The sequence below is a fragment of the Anopheles arabiensis genome, chromosome 3, assembly GCF_016920715.1.
Source record: "Anopheles arabiensis isolate DONGOLA chromosome 3, AaraD3, whole genome shotgun sequence".
In the NCBI taxonomy this organism is placed as follows: domain Eukaryota; kingdom Metazoa; phylum Arthropoda; class Insecta; order Diptera; family Culicidae; genus Anopheles; species Anopheles arabiensis.
The window spans coordinates 73,904,254-73,921,922 of NC_053518.1; the positions used below are offsets into that span (position 1 = coordinate 73,904,254).

Here is a 17,669-nt window from a genome sequence, read left to right on the forward strand (position 1 = left end):
GACGACTCCAACGACTCCGAACGACTCCGAACAATTCCGAACGACTCTGGAGGACTACGACTCCGGGCGACTCCGGACGACTCCGGACGACTCCGGACGACTCCGGACGACTCCGACTCCGGGCGGATCTAGTGGTTCTATTTTGCCGGAGTCGGAATCGGACTAACAATAGTCGGAGTCGGATCGGTGTCGTGGGTGCGCTCCAGTCCTTGCTACGGGGGAAGGATCTATTCAAGACTCGAACCCAGAATTTGCTATGTGAAGACCTAGCCGTGGGAATTATCTGTACTTTTTAGAGTACTATAGCAGTCACTTTTAAATAGTGATACTATAAAACAGGGGTCTCCAAACTTTTCAGCTCGCGGGCCGCATTGCTTCAAAAATAACTATGTTGGGGGCCATTTGACGCTACCTTTAACTGATGAGTGAACGTTTAAATCTCGTTTTTATAATAAAATACCAACGATACTTGTACAGTTTCGTGTTACTAAAGCTTGATTTTTGTCTAAGAAAAGTAAAAAATACATTTTAATTTTAAAAATTAATAATAACGTAATATTTATATTAACTCTGGCAAAGTCATCGTGGGCCGCATTATAAGCTCTTGAGGGCCGCATACGGCCCGCGGGCCGTAGTTTGGAGACCCCTGCTATAAAAGGAAGCTGCTTGCAACATTGCTGAGAATTATTTCAAAAAATTATTGTATTAATTATATCTACCTGATCATTCCAACTGGCACACTGGCCATTACGGAAGCAGATTGTCTGCTTTATGCGGATGATGTTAGGCTGTTTCGTATCGTACGGAACACTTCCGACTCTCTTTCACTGCAAAGATCGATTGATGTTTTCTCTGACTGGTGTATCAACAACGACCTGCTAATTTCTGTTGATAAGAGTACGTCAATGTCTTTCTTTAGAATAGCTAGTCCGATAAGGTTTATCTATAGCATATCAGGGACACAACTACCGCGATGCAATACGGCCAGGGATTTAGGAGTCACCCTGGATCGCAAACTAGATTTCCGACAACATTACTGTGATATTTTAGACAAAGCTAACAAAATGCTAGGATTTATTCGTCGACATTCGAGAGAACTTAATGACCCACACTGCCTGTTAACTCTGTATAAGTCCTATGTTCGTTCCATCCTCGAGTTTAGTTCTACAGTTTGGTGTCCGTTATCTAGTGTTTGGTCCAATAGAATAGAAGCTGTCCAAAAGAGAGTTACTCGTATTGTCCTACACTTCACTCCGTGGCGTAATGTAACCCCTCGTCCATCGTATCATACTCGTTGTTTGTTGTTTGGTCTGGACACACTTGCTAGGAGACGTGATAATGCCCAATGTACGTTTTTGTCCAAACTTATTGTCGGTGAGATAGATTCGCCAGAACTACTGGCTAGAGTCAACATAAATGTCCCTCCTAGAGTGTTCCGTAACTACAGACTAATAAGAACTGACCTTACAAGACGTGCATATAGAGAGAACGACCTAATGACTGCGATGGCCCATAAATTTAATCTGCGTTACATTTTATTTGACTGGCACCTACCTACTAGATTCTGTTGATCCGTTTTGTCATTGTACACTGCGTTAGTTATTTAAGTTTTAGTTTTAATTCAGTGATAAGGCCGCTTGTTTGGCCAATCACTTAATACAATAAACAATACAATACAATACAATACAATACAATCATGACCATTTATAGAGCGTTTTGGTTGAACTTCTACAGCAACTGGGAACAATTTGGGAACAATGAGTGAGAGTTTTTGATCGTGATGGAACGATTGGAATCGACTGAGGGCATCGTGTACCTACAAGCTGATGGTAGAGTGGGAAGATTTCTTCGGGAACTCTGTGTACGCACAGTGTAAGTTCCTTTGGTCCTCCTTTATGGGATTCCCTTTTGCTTCGGTTGCAAAACGGGCGAGCTGCAATCATTTGATTAATACGCGGGCTGATGGTTAATGAAGGGGATTTTTGGTTTGCTGTGTGGAACACTGTTCGATAAGGAGGTTCTACTACATTTAAATTTAACCACACTCTGAACCCTATATTGTACGATATATATTGCCACATTGTAATGGTGATAAGCTTCCTACTCCCTAGTTTTTGTCCCCAAGTTGGCATTGCACTTCGCTAGAACGGTATAAAACGGAGCTGCATTTGCCACTGTTCAGCATTATTCCATTATGTGCGTCTTTAGAGTGCTGTTGTACTTAGTGTTTCTTGTGTTATCTCCATCAAAAGTTCAGGGCGATGAACAAAACGTCACCGAATTGTCCCTCGAGGGGTTTGAATATCAAACCTTAACAGCCAAACTGGACTATTTGCAGCACAAGCTTACCGAGATGGACTTTGCGATAAAGGAGGATCGAAGGACCACCGATCAGAAGCTATCACAGCTGGGCCAAGTGATGGGTAACAATTTCACCACTTTGCTGAACCACTTGAATAACATTCTTAACGAGCAGGCAGCCATAGCCAACCAGGAACGGATGCGAAAGGAGATACAAACGCTAGCATCGAACAAAGATGTAGCTCGATTTCTGATCAGTTCAGCATCGTATGCTCGAACGATCTCATTTCCATCGTGCAAAGAGGAGCCTTCGGAGTTGTCGGGCAAGTATCTAATACAACCTGCTGAAAATGAAGAGCCATTCCTGGGATACTGTGAGCAGACTGCTTTCGGTGGAGGTTGGCTTGTGTTCCAGCATCGTTACGACGGATCGGTGGACTTTTACCGCAATTGGACAGAGTATCGGAACGGTTTTGGAAGCGTCGATGGAGAGTTTTGGCTCGGTTTAGAACGCTTGCATCAGATTACTTCAGAACGAAAGCATGAGCTGCTGGTGGAGCTGAAAGACTTCGAAGGAAACTACAAGTACACATGGTACGATCAGTTCGAGATCGGCAGTGAGGTGGAGCAATATTCGTTAAAGAAGCTGGGATCGTATACAGGAACGGCAGGAGACTCATTGACGCAGCATAAGGGTATGAAGTTTACAACCAAAGATCGAGATAATGATGAAAGTAGAAGTATGAACTGTGCTGTGAATTATGAGGGAGCATGGTGGTACATGGAAATTCACCTGTCCAACCTTAATGGACGTTATACGAAATCTCTGGACCTAAAAAGTATGTTCTGGTTCACGTATAACTCAACATTTAAAGGTTTGGCCTACTCAAGAATGTTGATTCGGGAAACATAACCGATAAGGCGCTGTTGTTAGAAACATTATTTTACAACAGTGACACAGAAGCGTCTTTTGAAAAACCAAGTGTTTGATTGCATGCATTAGTGAGAAAATGTATAATATGTAATTGATTAACTCATCTAAGTTTGCATCTTACTTTACTTAACTTAAATTAACCTAATTCGCAACTGAAGGAATACTTGACCACTTGTCTTTGATTACATGGCTGCATCGCCGTTCTTAATCAGTAAATATGCGGATAAAATGTGGTTGGCTCGAGGAGTCGTCGCTATTTTTTGATCGTCAAATATGATTTGCAGCACTTTCTTTTTGTTAGTTTTTACATAGGTTTAGAACATAGATTGACATAGATTTAGAACATAGAATATGTTGTTGTAATTAATTAATATGCAAATTGTTTAAAATCAAATGTTTGTAACATTTAACAAGTAGCTCTCCGGGATGCTATTGATGATGTTAAAGAATTTATCAATCGGTTATTGGTCGTATCAATAGAAAAAGTCGCATTTAAATTTACAATTAGCCTTACTCTCCCTAAAATTTGAGATAAAACGGCACAGCTAAAACAGCTAGCTAAGCGACTGATAAGGGTATGACCGCATAATTTTGCCTACGTTATCACATCTTTTGAGACCGCATCCGAACCGACCGTTCTATGCATGCGAATAGCACAGATCACTAAACAGATAACCAACTAAAAACGCGGAACATAAAAGGAAGCTACATACGCCGCTGCTTGCTCAGTATCATTCCTCAAAATCATTCTAGTAATTGGTTCTAGCTCTGACCATGGACGTTAATAAAGTGTTCTTGTGCTTTGTGGTAGTTTTGTTTTCTGCACCGAAAGTGCGCGGTGTCGAGCAAAATGGCACAAATTCTTCCCTCACCGGGTATGGGTATGAAATCATTACGGCCAAGTTGGAATACCTCCAGTACAAGCTGATGGAGATGGATTTCACCATGAAGGAAGATCGAGAGACGATCGAACAGAAGCTGTCGGAGCAAAAGACTCTCTCCGAAGGGCTACTGTGGGCCATCAACCAGCTCAGTCAAACGATCGGCCACAATCTGACCGCACTGCAAACGCAGTCTAATACAATGCTCTCCCAGCAGACTGCCTGCGCCAACCATGAACTGATGCGAAAGCATATCCAAATGTTAGTGGCAAAAGAAGATCGCGCTCTGCTCAGGGACTATTCAGACACTATCGAGAAGAAAAGTCCCATCAGTTCGTGCAAGGGCGTAACGGGAAAGCACTTAATGCAACCTACCGCGAATGACGAACCCTTCCTGGCACTTTGCGAAGAGACCAGTTTCGGCGGAGGTTGGTTAGTGGTTCAGTATCGTTTTAATGGTTCGGTGGACTTTTACCGCAACGGGGAAGCGTATCAGAACGGTTTCGGAAGCGTCGATGGAGAGTTTTGGCTCGGGCTGGAACACTTGCATCAGATTACTTCGGCACGAAAGCATGAGCTGCTGGTGGAGCTGAAAGATTTCGCTGGAAATTACGTGTACGCACGGTATAGTGAGTTCGAGATTGGCAGTGAGGAGGAGAAATATGATTTAAAAAAGCTGGGATCGTACACAGGAACGGCAGGTGACTCATTGACATACCATAAGGGTATGAAGTTTACAACTAAAGATCGAGACAATGATCAAAGTGGAAGCACAAACTGTGCTGTGAATTATGAGGGAGCATGGTGGTACAAGGAATGCCACCATGTCAATCTTAATGGACGTTACAAGAATACTGAGGACGCAAAGGCTATGGTATGGTACCACTACAAATCGGCTCATACTGGTATGGCATACTCAAGAATGTTGATTCGTGAAGTTTGATGCGTGATCGCGTGATGCGTGTAATATGAATAAATACAATTTAAAAAAAAAAAACCCATCACACGTGTTCTGATGTTATATGTTTGGTAGATGGTATGGTTGCAAGCACAGCAGAATTGTGAACTCTTTCTTCTGTTTAATCATATACTGGTTGTACTACGCATGCAGATAAGCTCAACCGATAGCAGCATTTAAACTCCGTCGGCATGTAAAAGGGGAAAGAAAGTCAATCGTCCATAGTGTGTTGAACAGTTGTGTTGTATCACAGAACGAAGAGATCATCTTCCGTTAGTAAATTATTAATGTACATTACTCCAGCGTTCTTTTTTATCGATGGTGAATGGTCGGTGTCGGTAATTTTTCAGATTTATTCCTCTCTAGCGATGGGATATCTTCAGTTGGCACTGTTTATGCAGATGGAGTTCGCCATGAAAGAAACTCGATAGATCATCGATCAGAAGCTGGCCGGAGTTACTGAAGCTATCAGCTGAGTAAGGTGATAACACACGATCACACCACTCTGCAACCTCAGACGAATCAAATGCTCTCTCAATTAGTGGTGGGAGCTCGGAATCGGACCTACCCGATTCCGATTCCGTGTTCGGAATCAATTCCAGAGCCGATTCCGATGCTGGAATCGATTCCGATTCCGGAGTCGATTCCGGAGTTGGTTCCGGGGTTGGTTGCAGTGCCGATTCCGGAGTTGGTTCCAGATCCGATTCCGGAGTTGGTTTCAGAGCCGATTCCGGAGTTGAATCCGGAGCCGATTCCGGGATGGGCTCCGGAATCGACTCCGGGATCGGATCTGAAATCGATTCCGGGATCGGCTCCGGAATCGATTCCAGCATTGGAATCGGCTCCGGAATCAGAATCAGAATCGCAATTTGCTACGGTGACGGAATCAGGCTTGACTCCAGAAATGGAATGGTTTGAATTGAAATAAGATGTGTGGGAAGCGAAATAAGTCCGGGAATCTCCATGTGAATAGATCATTTACAAGTAAACTTTGATTCTTTGCCGCTATCAACACATAGCATCATTGGACCCAAAACGCCTATTCCTATGAAGATGCCGAAACCGACTTCGTTTCGAAGCCAATTCTGATTTCGGAGTCAATTCCGATGTCGGAGTCGATTTTGATTCCGGAATCAGTTCCGAAACCGATTCCGATTTCGGAGCCAATCCCGATTCCGGAGCCAATTCCGATTCCGGAGCCAATCCCGATTCCGGAGCCAATTCCGATCCCTGAGCCAATTCCGATTCCGGAGCCAATTCCGATTCCTGAGCCGATTCCGGAACCAATTCCGGAGCCAATTCCGGAACCAATTCGGGAGCCGATTCCGGAATCGATACCGGAAACTGATTCCGGACCTACTATCCGGAATCGATTCCGACGAAATCTTCATTTTTCCCATCACTACTCTCAATAAAGGGTCAATGCCAACTACGAATAAACGCTAGAAGTATTAACAGAGAACGATCGAGTTCAGATCAAAGTTAGCTTAGGCTCAAGTCCATAGTGCAGTCCGTTTCGTCCGTGCAAAGAAGATGCATCGAAGGTTTCGGGATAGTATCTAATACAATCTTCTGCAAGTAACAATCCTTCCGTTTAATATTGCAAGCAGACCCGATTTATATATTTTTAGCAACAATCCTTACCAAGCATATTCCACTCAGCCTTTGGACTTAATATTGACTTAATAGGAGCTACTGATGCAATAAATGTTTCTCAAACTCTTCTAGAAAATCCCTTTGGCTAGCCTTTACCTACAACAAAATTAGAGTCTGTTATCCTAATCAAGCGATTGACGTACCCAGCATAACTTTGGAACTATGCCAGATTTAATAAAAAAAAGAAAGTAAACCTTAAAATGACTTTGACACAGTTCACACTCTTCCAGCAATACGCCAGCGAGCAGTCGCACTACGTTCTAAAGCTCGGCTAATTGACTCCCTTCGTTGGCACTCCCTGTCCTTTTCCACTGCCAAACCAATGCGCTCATCCTTTACCAGTACACCATTCACGGTCAAACTTTAACCGCCTCTCGGTGCAAAGTTATCATCGTCTTGTCCGTGCGCTTCACCGAAAGTCACCGGGAGCAGCGCGCGTACCATATTAATCATTTCAGGTAATTAGAGACTTCTTTCGGCTGCGGCACATACACACACACACAGGCCGCTCCGTTCGTGGCATGATTCCAATTTTTATTTCCCTTCTCCGGAAAGCTTTCCACAGACTTGGTTTTCTGGCCCTTCTTTTCGGGCAGCTTTGTTCGTAGGCTCGTCATTTGCAATTTGGCCATTTGGCACCTGGGTGGTACGGTACGGTGGGTGCGCACAATGATTCCCGAGGCCGCGTTTGCTACTGCGTGGGGGGATCAGAATTTCGCCAAACTCATTTCAATATTTTAATTAGTATTTCACTCATCCAGTTGGTGGTTGTGCGGCAAGATGGAAGTGATAGAGAGAAATCAAGCACAAAAAAAGGATAGGATAATGAATATTGTTTCCGATTCGCTTTCCTTTTTTGGCTGCATTTTCAAGGAAGAAAAGTTACTGTACTTTTTAAGAATACATTTATATTGCTATGCATGAATTATAACACGCGTAATACCACGATTTAACATGTCAAATGTTTTAATTGAATGCAAACGGGATCAGCATAATTTGCATTAGGGATTGAGGGGCACTGCTCGCACTGCTTGTAAAGTTTTCGTTCGGCAGATTACGACCTCGTTACTGAATGTAGAATTGTTACTTTTTCTTTCTAGTTTCTACATTCAACATTAATTGTTCTAGTTTCTATTTCGTATTTATTTGTGTTTTTTTTTCTACTGTAAGATTTTCGAGAATTTATTTCTGTAACTTTCTGTAACTTGTATTGAAGTTATGGTACTAGCAACGGTGGTGCAATTTGCTTTAAAACTAAACTTCAAGATGAGACCAACCCTAAATGCCACAAATCCACTAAACGTTCACTAAACGGGTTCTAAAAGGCACAAGATTTCAAATTAATAGGAATCTAAAAGGGCTTCGTTTAGCAGACGGTTAACGACTAATGCATTATAAAAATAGCAAAAAAAAGCTGGTGGCGTCATCTGTTACTGGTTAAGCAACTCAGCGGAGCTTTCTTCGCTTTGAGAGCATTCGCCTTCCCTCTGTACATTGCATTGCAGAGAGATGCATTGAAGTTATGCATCTCTAGAACTAGAACGGCTTAAATACTACACCCTTACTACGATTTCTTAAATACTAAACTCCAATGATAACCATTTGTACTGAAGCAAGAGAGATTTGAGTAATGGTGTCCATGATGTTGATACCCGCGTATCTGACCACACGACCAATCGTATAGATTTTTGCTCAGAAAGTTAGAAGGGTATATGTGCTATGATATTAGATGAAGCTAAGCAAAACACATTGCAAGAAAAGGACAGCAATATAATGATGAATTATAAAACGCCATCTATGGAGCAAACCAATGAAGTTATGGAGCTTTCGTTTTTTTGATTTTTTTTTATGGATATTTGATTTCTCAGTCGTTTAAGATTAATCCGAGGAGCTTGGAAAGTAGATCAGCTATGAGTTCAATCTACTTCGTTCTATTCTAATTTAGAAATACGTATTGCTATTCTTAAAATGAACAACAAAAAACATGCCTGTCATGGGTTCAAGCCTCGAATGGACCATACCCCCATATGTAGGACTGACTATCCTGCTATGGTAAATCAATAAGTCACTGAAAGCCAGCCCATTAGTGGTTACAGCCAGCTCTTGACCGACAACGGTTGTTGTACAAAAAAATCTTAAAATGAACTCCAATTTAATCAAACTAAGTTATTGAAAATAGTTCCAGGACAATTTAAAAAATGTAACGGTGCCATACAACCAAGTTTAGCATTTATTATATCTCTTTTGTTTTGCGCAAGCTGAATGTGGCACATCAATTGTCCCAAACTCAAATGCTGCATAGGAAAAACGTAGCACAAAAATGTGTGTTATCTACATAAAACATTCAGATTGGGAATGAAAATTTAACGGCCATCCCGAAACGGTCCATTTGAATTCGGTGCGACGTTTTTGCGGCGACGTTTTCCCGTGCGCCTTCAAGCTGTCAAGGCGCATCTGTCACCCGCGGCCCGTCGCGATTCTGACGTTTTGTTATGTTTCGTGCGTAAACGTGTGTGCGTGCGTGCTGCCTATTTCTATCCCTGGTTTTGTGTCACCGTAGTTGCGATACAAAATCATAAACTTGCCGTGTAAAAAGACGGGGCTAATCTTTTTAGCCTTCGACCCCGCGGATCCCCATCCAGCTGTGCCTACCGTTACGGGCCGAAGTTTGCCCCAGGCGCCTCATTAGCAGCAGGCTTGCTGTGCCGCGGAGAGAGGCAGAAAGAGAGGCGCGAGAGAGCGAGAGAGAGAGTGAGCAGGAAGAGCGGGTGATGATAGCTGGTTGCTGTGTGTGCATCGCTTACCCCGTACTGCCCAGGTACACCGCCCTCGGGCCGTCCTGCCGTCAACCGATTGATTGCAAGCAGGAAATCGCGGTAGACCCGACCCGACGGGAACTGTGAACAGCAACACCCGCGGAAGCCGTACACCGCTAGCTCGAAGGCCATCCATGGAGCTGTTGTCATAACGACGGGGCATTGCACTGCATCTCCCTGCCCGCTCGCGAGTCAGACGCTCGCCATCCCCCTGTGCGCCGCACCATTTGGAACCATTTTAGATCGTGCCCGTCGTCGCCGCCCACACGATGGACACGGACCGAGCCACATCCTGCACACCGCCGCTGCCAGCGATCGAGCGCACGCCCGTACAGTTGACCAAGCAGCCCGTACAGGAACGTTCGCCATCGATTGACAGACACGAGCAGCAGGAGAGGAAAAAATCACCCCCGGCGGCAAATGCTGCCATCGATCGGCACAGCGATAGGGAGGCAGGAGCTGCGGGCAGCAGCGACCGGGAGGAGAAGCGCACCAAAAGAGCGAAAAAGTCGCGGAACCGTGATTCCAGCTCGTCCAAGGAGCGACGGAAAGACAGTGAGTATCTAGCGAAGGCTGTTTTTGACAGCAGGCGGTAGTGGCAATACACTGCAAGGGTAGCCATTTTACGCCATCTTACGAGATGGATGTCGAAATTTCGGCTCTCCGATGATGTGCGGACAGTGGGGGAATTTCGTCAATTTGAAGTGATTCTATTTCGTACCCCAAATTCACTTGGCAAATACATGGGACCTTTCGTTTTTGTACTAACACACACACACATCACTTTGCTCTCCCCACTTTCCTTCCAGAGCACAACACACCCGTCGATTCCGACTCGGCAGCGGCATCGAGAAAGAAAAAGAAAGCAAAGCGGACGTCCCGAGAGCACGACACAGGCAAAGAGCGCCGCGGCAGCCGCCATCGGCACCGGCGGAAAGCGAGCAACGGCGGCACGGACGAGGAGAGCGCCAGCGACAGGGCCACCGGCCACCAGCGTGACGGCGAGCGCAAGAAAAAAAAGTCGAAAAAGCGACGATCCCGCTCGGTGGAGGAAAGGGCGTCGCGGAAAAGGTCCCGCTCGCGCACCCGGTCCCACAGCCAACCGCGGGAAGAGGCCAGCAATAAACGCGACCACCAGCAGCGTAGTCACAGCCCGCTGCGCGAATCCGTACCGCGGTGGGGCGAAGATGCGCGCGATCGTTTCCCGCCGTACCAGAGCGGCAGCAAGTTTCACTTCAACAGCCGCTGGAACCCGTTCCGCAACCGGCGCCGGGACTTTCCCGATGGGCCGCGCAGGAATGGGCCGTTTCGGCCGCGCGTACCCGCAGCGGTACGGGCGGGCGGTACGCTGTCCGCCGTGCGCTACACCACAATCAGCCCGGTCATCAGTTGGCGCGACTGGACGCTGCCCGACTTTGAGGATGAGCCGCCGAAGGAAAAGAAAGTGAAGGCGGTGGTGTCGCCCGTTACGAAGGTGCAACCGATTACGCCGGCAATCGCGGCACTGCAGGAGTACGACGAAAGCGACGGAGGATCTTCCTCTGGGTCGCAGGGCGACCATCGCCGGGCGCAAAAGGATCTCGAACGTGCATCGCCCGGCAGCCGAAGGGGTGAAAGTAGCCGCGGCACGCCCGAACTCCCCCCCACTAAGCTGCTGCAGACGATCAAGCGGGAAAAGGTTTCAACCGACGAGCAGGACGAGTACGGGCGGGCGAGCCCGCCGGCCCCGGTGCGGATCGATTGCAGCATCGTGAAGCAGGAACCGGTAACGGATGAGGACGAGCAGGAGCGTCGAAAGCAGGGCGAAGCGCAGCCGACGGTAGCCGCACGGCCAAAGTTTAGCTGCTCCTTTCTGGACGATCTTTCCAGCGGCAATCTGAAGCTGCTGCCCGACCTTTCGCCCGACAAAGTGCGGGCCGGCGGCAAGCACGTCGACCGGGACCGGCGCGAGGGAAGCGAATCGCCCGACACGGACGACTATGCGTCGAACTGGGAGACGGAGGGCATGAGTCCGGCAGGAAGACGGACGCCCACACCGCAACAGCCGCCCGCCCAGGCGAAGCCATCCCCTCGGACTCCGCCGGGTCAGGCGGGCGGGGAGGAATCGGGCCCGTTGGCGGCGGTGAATGGTGAATCGCCCTCGATCCTAAGTGCGGCGGAAAAGCGTGGCCATTTGAAGCCGCGCAGCCTGCACGAGGAGATTATTCCGCTGGACGATCTGCTGAACGTGCAGAACCAGCTGAAATCGTACCAATCGAAGCTGGAGGAGATGCAAAAGCTGAAAGCGCACCGGAGGCGCAAGGAGGATGGTTCGCCGGCAGCTGGCAGTGTTGCTGCGGCGGGCAATGGGGAAGACGGTTCGCTGCCAGCGGCCAGCGAGAAGCTGGCGGATGAGTATCAGAGCTTTATGCAATCGCTCGGCAATGCGAAGGAGCGGGAGCGACGGTCCAGTTCGAGTAGTTCGTCGAGCAGCTCGGACAGCTCGTCGACCGGTTCGAGCAGCGATTCATCCAGCTCGTCCGACTCGTCTAGCTCTTCGAGCACGACCTCGGACTCGGATTCGGAGCACGATTCGGACGAAAAGAAGAACGACACCGCGAAGGAAGCGGAAGTGCCGGTGGAGCTCAAGCAGGCCGAACCGGAAGAGCCACGCACACCGCCCCACCGGCCGACGCTGGTCATACCGGAGTATCTGCTGCCGAAGGTGCCGGTCGAGGAGGACCAAACGCCCGCGTCCTGCACCAAGATTTACAGTATTCGGGACGATTCGGTTGCGTCGGAATCGCCGACCGTCCGGCCGCTCGAGCTCGAGCGCGACATGCCGATCAAGCTGAAGCTGCCATCGAAGAACAAAATACTGCCCACCGCCGGTACCTCCGCGCTGCTTGGCCACGAGGACGACGAGGAAAGCAATGCGCCGGGTCAGCGCCACACTGCCGGAGCCGAGCAAGCAAAAGAACCGTCGGCCAAAGCATCTACCGTCGCCGGCACCGCTTCGAAGGAGCAACGGGCGAGCAAGGAGCGGGAAAAGCGCTCGTCCCGCGACCGATCACACAACCGCAAGCGCAGCTCTTCCCGCCGACGTTCCCGCGACCGTCAATCATCCACCGTGGCCAGCAGCCCGAAGCGCAAATCGCGCGATCAAGACAAGCGGTCGGCGCGCAAAGAGCGTAGCAGCACCGCCTCCCGCCACGGTTCGCGCAGTCCCCGGCGGCATCGTACGCGCAGCCCAACGCGCAGCCGGAAGCGCTCGCTGTCACGATCGAGATCACGGTCACGCTCACGCTCGCGGTACCGCAGCCTCAGCCCATCGCAACGGCGACCGCCGAGCCCACGTGGCCGCAGTCCGCTAGAGACGAGAGGGCGCAGTGCTGGCCGTTCGCGCCGTCGCTACTCCGCCGAGCGGGAGTGGTCTACGTCGCGACGCTCCCGATCGCCTTACGCCGGCGGTCACCGTCGGCCACCGTCCCCGAAGGACGCACCGCCGATGGGGATGGTGGTGCACGGCGAGAACCAGATCGACATCATAACGAGCACGGGCGTCCCGTCGCCCAACGTGCATTCGCCGGTGACGGGCTACAAGAAGAGCCTGGCCGACTCGACCATCAGCGATGCGGAGCTGGAGCGAAAGCTTCTGCTTACCGATCCGGCGTACGGTGGGGGCTATCCGAAGGGCGGCGGCGGCTACTACTACGGCCCTGCCGGTGAGCTGCTGCTCGATGGAGACCGAACGGCCGCCGGCGGCGGGCCGGGCCCGAAGCCCGAAGGTGGAGACGAATCTTCGCCCAAGCGCATTTCACTCGACGATCGCATCAACATCGTGCTCGGGATGAATGGTACGGCCGAGGGGGCGGCGGGTGGCAAACAACCACCCGGTAAGCATCACCTTTCGCACCTTCCCCCGCACCATCTGCACCACCACCAGCAGCAGCATCACGGTGGGTATGGTGAGTATCCGCCGTCGTCGCACGATCTGTACCAGCAGCAGCCGCCCGGAGGGCGCAACCATCTCCCGCACATGAACTATCCGGCGGGCTACGGGGGCCAGGAGTACGGTGCGTACGGGTACGGAGGACCACCGCCGAGAGGTCCACCGCCGTCCTGGGCGCCGCGCAGTCACCCGTACCAGGGCTATCCGATGGCTTTCGTTGGCCCACCGCTGAACGCGATGCGTCCGGGCGGCGACATGGTGTACCGGCCACCGTACGGTACACCGACCATACCGACCGTGTCGGCCCCCAACAATGCCGCCACCGATGGCAGTAGCGCCAAATCGCAGGTGAAACAGGTTGGCAACGTGCTGGAAATCGTCCCATCCAGCACGCCGCTCGCGACCGCTACCACCGCCACCACCGCCAAACCGATCGACCCGACCGGTCAGTCCGGTGTGGGTGAAGCGACGGATACAACCAACGGCTCGGAAGAGACGAATACCGGGGCAATCGGCGACGAGCAGCAGCAACAACAGTCATCATCATCCGCCACCTCGTCAGCGCTCGTCACGCCCAAGATTCTTACCGCCGAGGAGCTGCAGCAGCGCCAGGAGCGACGCCAGGAGCTGAAGAAAAAGATCCAGGCCGAGCGGGAAAAGAAGCGGCGCGAGAAGAGCCAGCGCAAGGAGCGGCTGCAGCAGGAAATTAAGCGGCTGCTCGGGACGAAAACGATTGCCGGCGGCGTGGTCGCTGCCTCGGACGGTAGTGGTGCCGGTGTGGCTTCGTCCGGAGCGGGCGGTGATTTGATCGGTGCTGGAGCGGTCGGTGGTGGTGGTGTCGGCGGCAGTGGTGCCGGTGGCAGTGCGTCCTCGGACGAGGAGTTCGAGACGATCAAGCAGGCGGATCTGATCGCGTCCCTCGCTCGGTCGTACGAAAAAAGTATTCTCAAAACGGCCAAACCGAACGCCGGCGGAGGGTAAGTTAAGAGCTGTTGCCTGTTGATGTTCGTTAGCTTTTCGGCCTATCGGGATGCTTTGCGATTTGCGTGTAATAGTGACTAGAGTTCTGAATGAATCTTGGGAATGATATAATGAAACTGAATCTCGATTGGAAAGTTTCATGAATCTCTAAGGTTCATGAATATTTAAGATTCATGAATCTCTAAGACTCATGAATATTAAGAGATTCATGGATCTTTGCAGATTCGTGAATCTTTGATGATTCATGCATCTTTCACGATTCATGAATCTTTAGCGATTTATGAATTATATATGATTCATGAATCTCAAAAGGTTCATGAATCCGCAAAGATCCTTGAATCTCTAAATATTCATGAATCTCCAAGCATTCACAGATCTCTTAACTTCCATAGAGCTTAAGCTTCAATTCAATTCAATATTTTGAGAATCATACACATTCATTCATAAATATTCATGTATCCCTGACGATATATGAATTTAATTGGATTTATGAATCCATTAAATTGTGAATTAAGATGTAGATTTTTTGAAGATTCATGAATCTGTCGAGATTCAGGAATGCTTGCAGATTTATGAATATTTAGAGATTCATGAATCTTTGAAGGCTCAAGAATCATTTAAGATTTATGCATCTTTGAAGATTTGTGAATCTTTAGAGATTCATTAACCTTTGAAATTTCGACTTGAGATTCGAATCACTCATCACTGAAGATTTATATGAATGAATCTTGAATGAATGAAAGATTCATGAAACCCAATACTATTAATGGCAGTCATATGATTATTTTGTGAAGAGTGATTTGAATCACCAAGTAATTCATAATTTTACGAATCATTGTGGATTAATGAATCGTAAATCATTCTGAAATGGAATCCTACCTTCCGAGAATCATAATTATTTTATGACCCATCAATCTTTAAATAGTTCTGAATCTGGTTATTGAACCATGTCGAGGTCTTTTAAAAACATTACTTTTTCTTAATTAGACATTCATACGATTCTTCAATGAAGAGTTACGCGAATCACGAATTGATTCCTTTTTAAGTGATTCGTAAGAGTCTTGAATCGTTATTCAGATTGATTTAATCATTTTACCGATTCTTTTATCTTCACCAAATGCCAAGCTATCATAAACATCCCTAATATTTTCTCCGTCGCCTACTTGGATTAAAGAACTAATATTGCATCTTCTTGCTCAAATTTCCTTCATTTACAGTTCTTCGACGGCCAAAAAATCCGTGCTGTTTGCGGACGGTGTGGCACCGGGCGACGAATCGTCCTCCTCCGGCGATGAAACGAAGGAACGGTCGCCGAACAAACTGTCCGCCGCCAAGCAGCGGAAGAAGATGCGCCGCCAGCGGACGCTCAAGCTTACCGGCAAGAAGCGGCTGATTGACAAACTCAAGCAACCGGTAAGTTGGCAACAAAATCACTTCACGCCATTTTTTACAATCTGTACTTACTATTTTCCCCTCCCACCGTGCCCCCAGGAGCTGGACGAGGAAGCGGAAGAGATCGATCCCGAGCTGGAGAGTTTGCCGCCACCGCCACCACCGCCCGGTTCGCCGCCGCCCGAGCTGCAGCAGCCCCGCTGTCTCCATCCTCCCGTCGTGCGCATGATCGACTTCCGCGAGGGCGGCTTCCACGGCATTGGGCTACCAATGGGGGCGGGTATGGGACCGCCACCGCCGTTGCCGCCGCCCCCGCTCCACCAACACACGCTGCCCGGTGCCAACGGTGGTCCGCCCCCCGGACTGCCCCCACTGCCAGTGCCGCCCGTACAGCTGCCCGGGGTGGGGGGTCCCATCGTCCCATCGGCCGCCCTGGCGGCTACCCTCGGCTACCGGCATTCGAATCTGCCGCCGCACCACCAACACCACCACCAGCACCCGCATCAGCACCACCATCATCACCATCTGCTGCCTTCCCATCTTGCCGCCCAGCGACCGGCGTCTCCGCACGGCTCCCTGCCACTACCGCACCACCACACGCACCCACCGCCCAACCATCCCGCCCACCATCTGTACCATCATGGGCCGGGCCTGGTGATGGGCATGTCGGTGCCACCGCCGCAGCACCACACGCTTTACCCACCGCAAGCGCTGCCGCCACCGCCGGCCACCGCGAACATTGCCCTCACGTACGGTGGCAAGAAGCGACCACCGATGGTGGTGGTGGGGATGGGTGGAAGCACCACCACTACCGGTAGCAGTGGCAACAACAACAACAACAACGGTGTCAGTGCGATCGAATCGATCGTGTCGGCCGCACCCTCTACCCCGATCACGAGCGGTACCAGTGCGGCCAGCGGCAGCGGTGGGAGTGCAATGTTCGACGGAACCCCACCGGTGTGATGAACCACCCACCACCACTGTTGTGCTGCACACAAGCACACGGCACACCGGCGTTCGGTAGTAGTAGTAATTTGCATTAGGATTAGAATAAGAGATTTATTTTCAACACACACACACACACACACACACACACACACACACACACACACACACACACACACACACACACACACACACACACATCGGTGCGCTTTACACTTGTGTATTCCTAATCTCTTCCCGCGTTTCGTTTTAATCTGTGTTTAGTTAGTAAGCTTTTAAGTTTTATGCTGCAACATCGTGTCTCTCTTCTCCCTTCAGCTTTGCAAAATGCATTTCGTTGCATTATCAGGAGAAAATGAGCTCGCTCTAGAGCATATGGTTTGCGCGTAGCTTTTAGTTCAACCAATAATGTAGCGCAATATACGTACGTAAGTGTATGTGTGCGTGTGTATGTGTGTGTGTGTGTGTGTGTGTGTGAGAATGTGGAAAATAAAAAGCTCAATAGGTAGAGAGAGAACTGAGGAAAAGAGAGAGAGAGAGAGAGAGAGAGAGAGAGAGAGAGAGAGAGAGAGAGAGAGAGAGAGAGAGAGAGAGAGAGTCTATATCAATATATAGTCACGGCTCTTTATGATACGGTTGCCTGGAACCATATTTAAAGGATTGTTAGTCACTGTAAAGGTTTGTTTTACATCATGCTGTAAAATCCCCCTTTCCTTCTCTTTTTCTTTATCGAATTAAGTACGTGTGTGTGTGTGCGTGTTTGTGTGGTACGCGAGAGAGAGAGAGAGAGAGAGATAGAGAAGCGCCAGCAGTAGTTTAATCGCGGTACGAATGTAGTAGATTCAATGATGTAGGATAAATAGAAAACGCTGAA

At 49.2% G+C, this 17,669-nt stretch overlaps 3 protein-coding genes across 3 annotated transcripts; all 3 read left to right on the top strand.

The window, feature by feature from the left end:
• The first annotated feature begins 2,167 nt into the window (after positions 1-2,167).
• Positions 2,168-3,338, top strand: LOC120903688 (ficolin-3-like). The gene has a single exon (XM_040313256.1). The coding sequence runs from the start codon at positions 2,195-2,197 to the stop codon at positions 3,212-3,214; it is 1,020 nt and encodes a 339-aa protein (XP_040169190.1). The 5' UTR covers positions 2,168-2,194; the 3' UTR covers positions 3,215-3,338.
• A 600-nt stretch (positions 3,339-3,938) lies between these two features.
• Positions 3,939-5,117, top strand: LOC120903687 (ficolin-2-like). The gene has a single exon (XM_040313255.1). The coding sequence runs from the start codon at positions 4,010-4,012 to the stop codon at positions 5,057-5,059; it is 1,050 nt and encodes a 349-aa protein (XP_040169189.1). The 5' UTR covers positions 3,939-4,009; the 3' UTR covers positions 5,060-5,117.
• Positions 5,118-9,228: 4,111 nt separating this feature from the next.
• On the top strand, positions 9,229-17,268 carry LOC120901938 (serine/arginine repetitive matrix protein 2-like). The gene is made up of 4 exons (XM_040310313.1): positions 9,229-10,101; positions 10,356-14,454; positions 15,676-15,871; positions 15,950-17,268. Exons 1-4 carry the CDS (start codon positions 9,816-9,818, stop codon positions 16,811-16,813), a joined length of 5,445 nt encoding a protein of 1,814 aa, XP_040166247.1. The 5' UTR covers positions 9,229-9,815; the 3' UTR covers positions 16,814-17,268.
• The last annotated feature ends 401 nt before the right edge of the window (positions 17,269-17,669 follow it).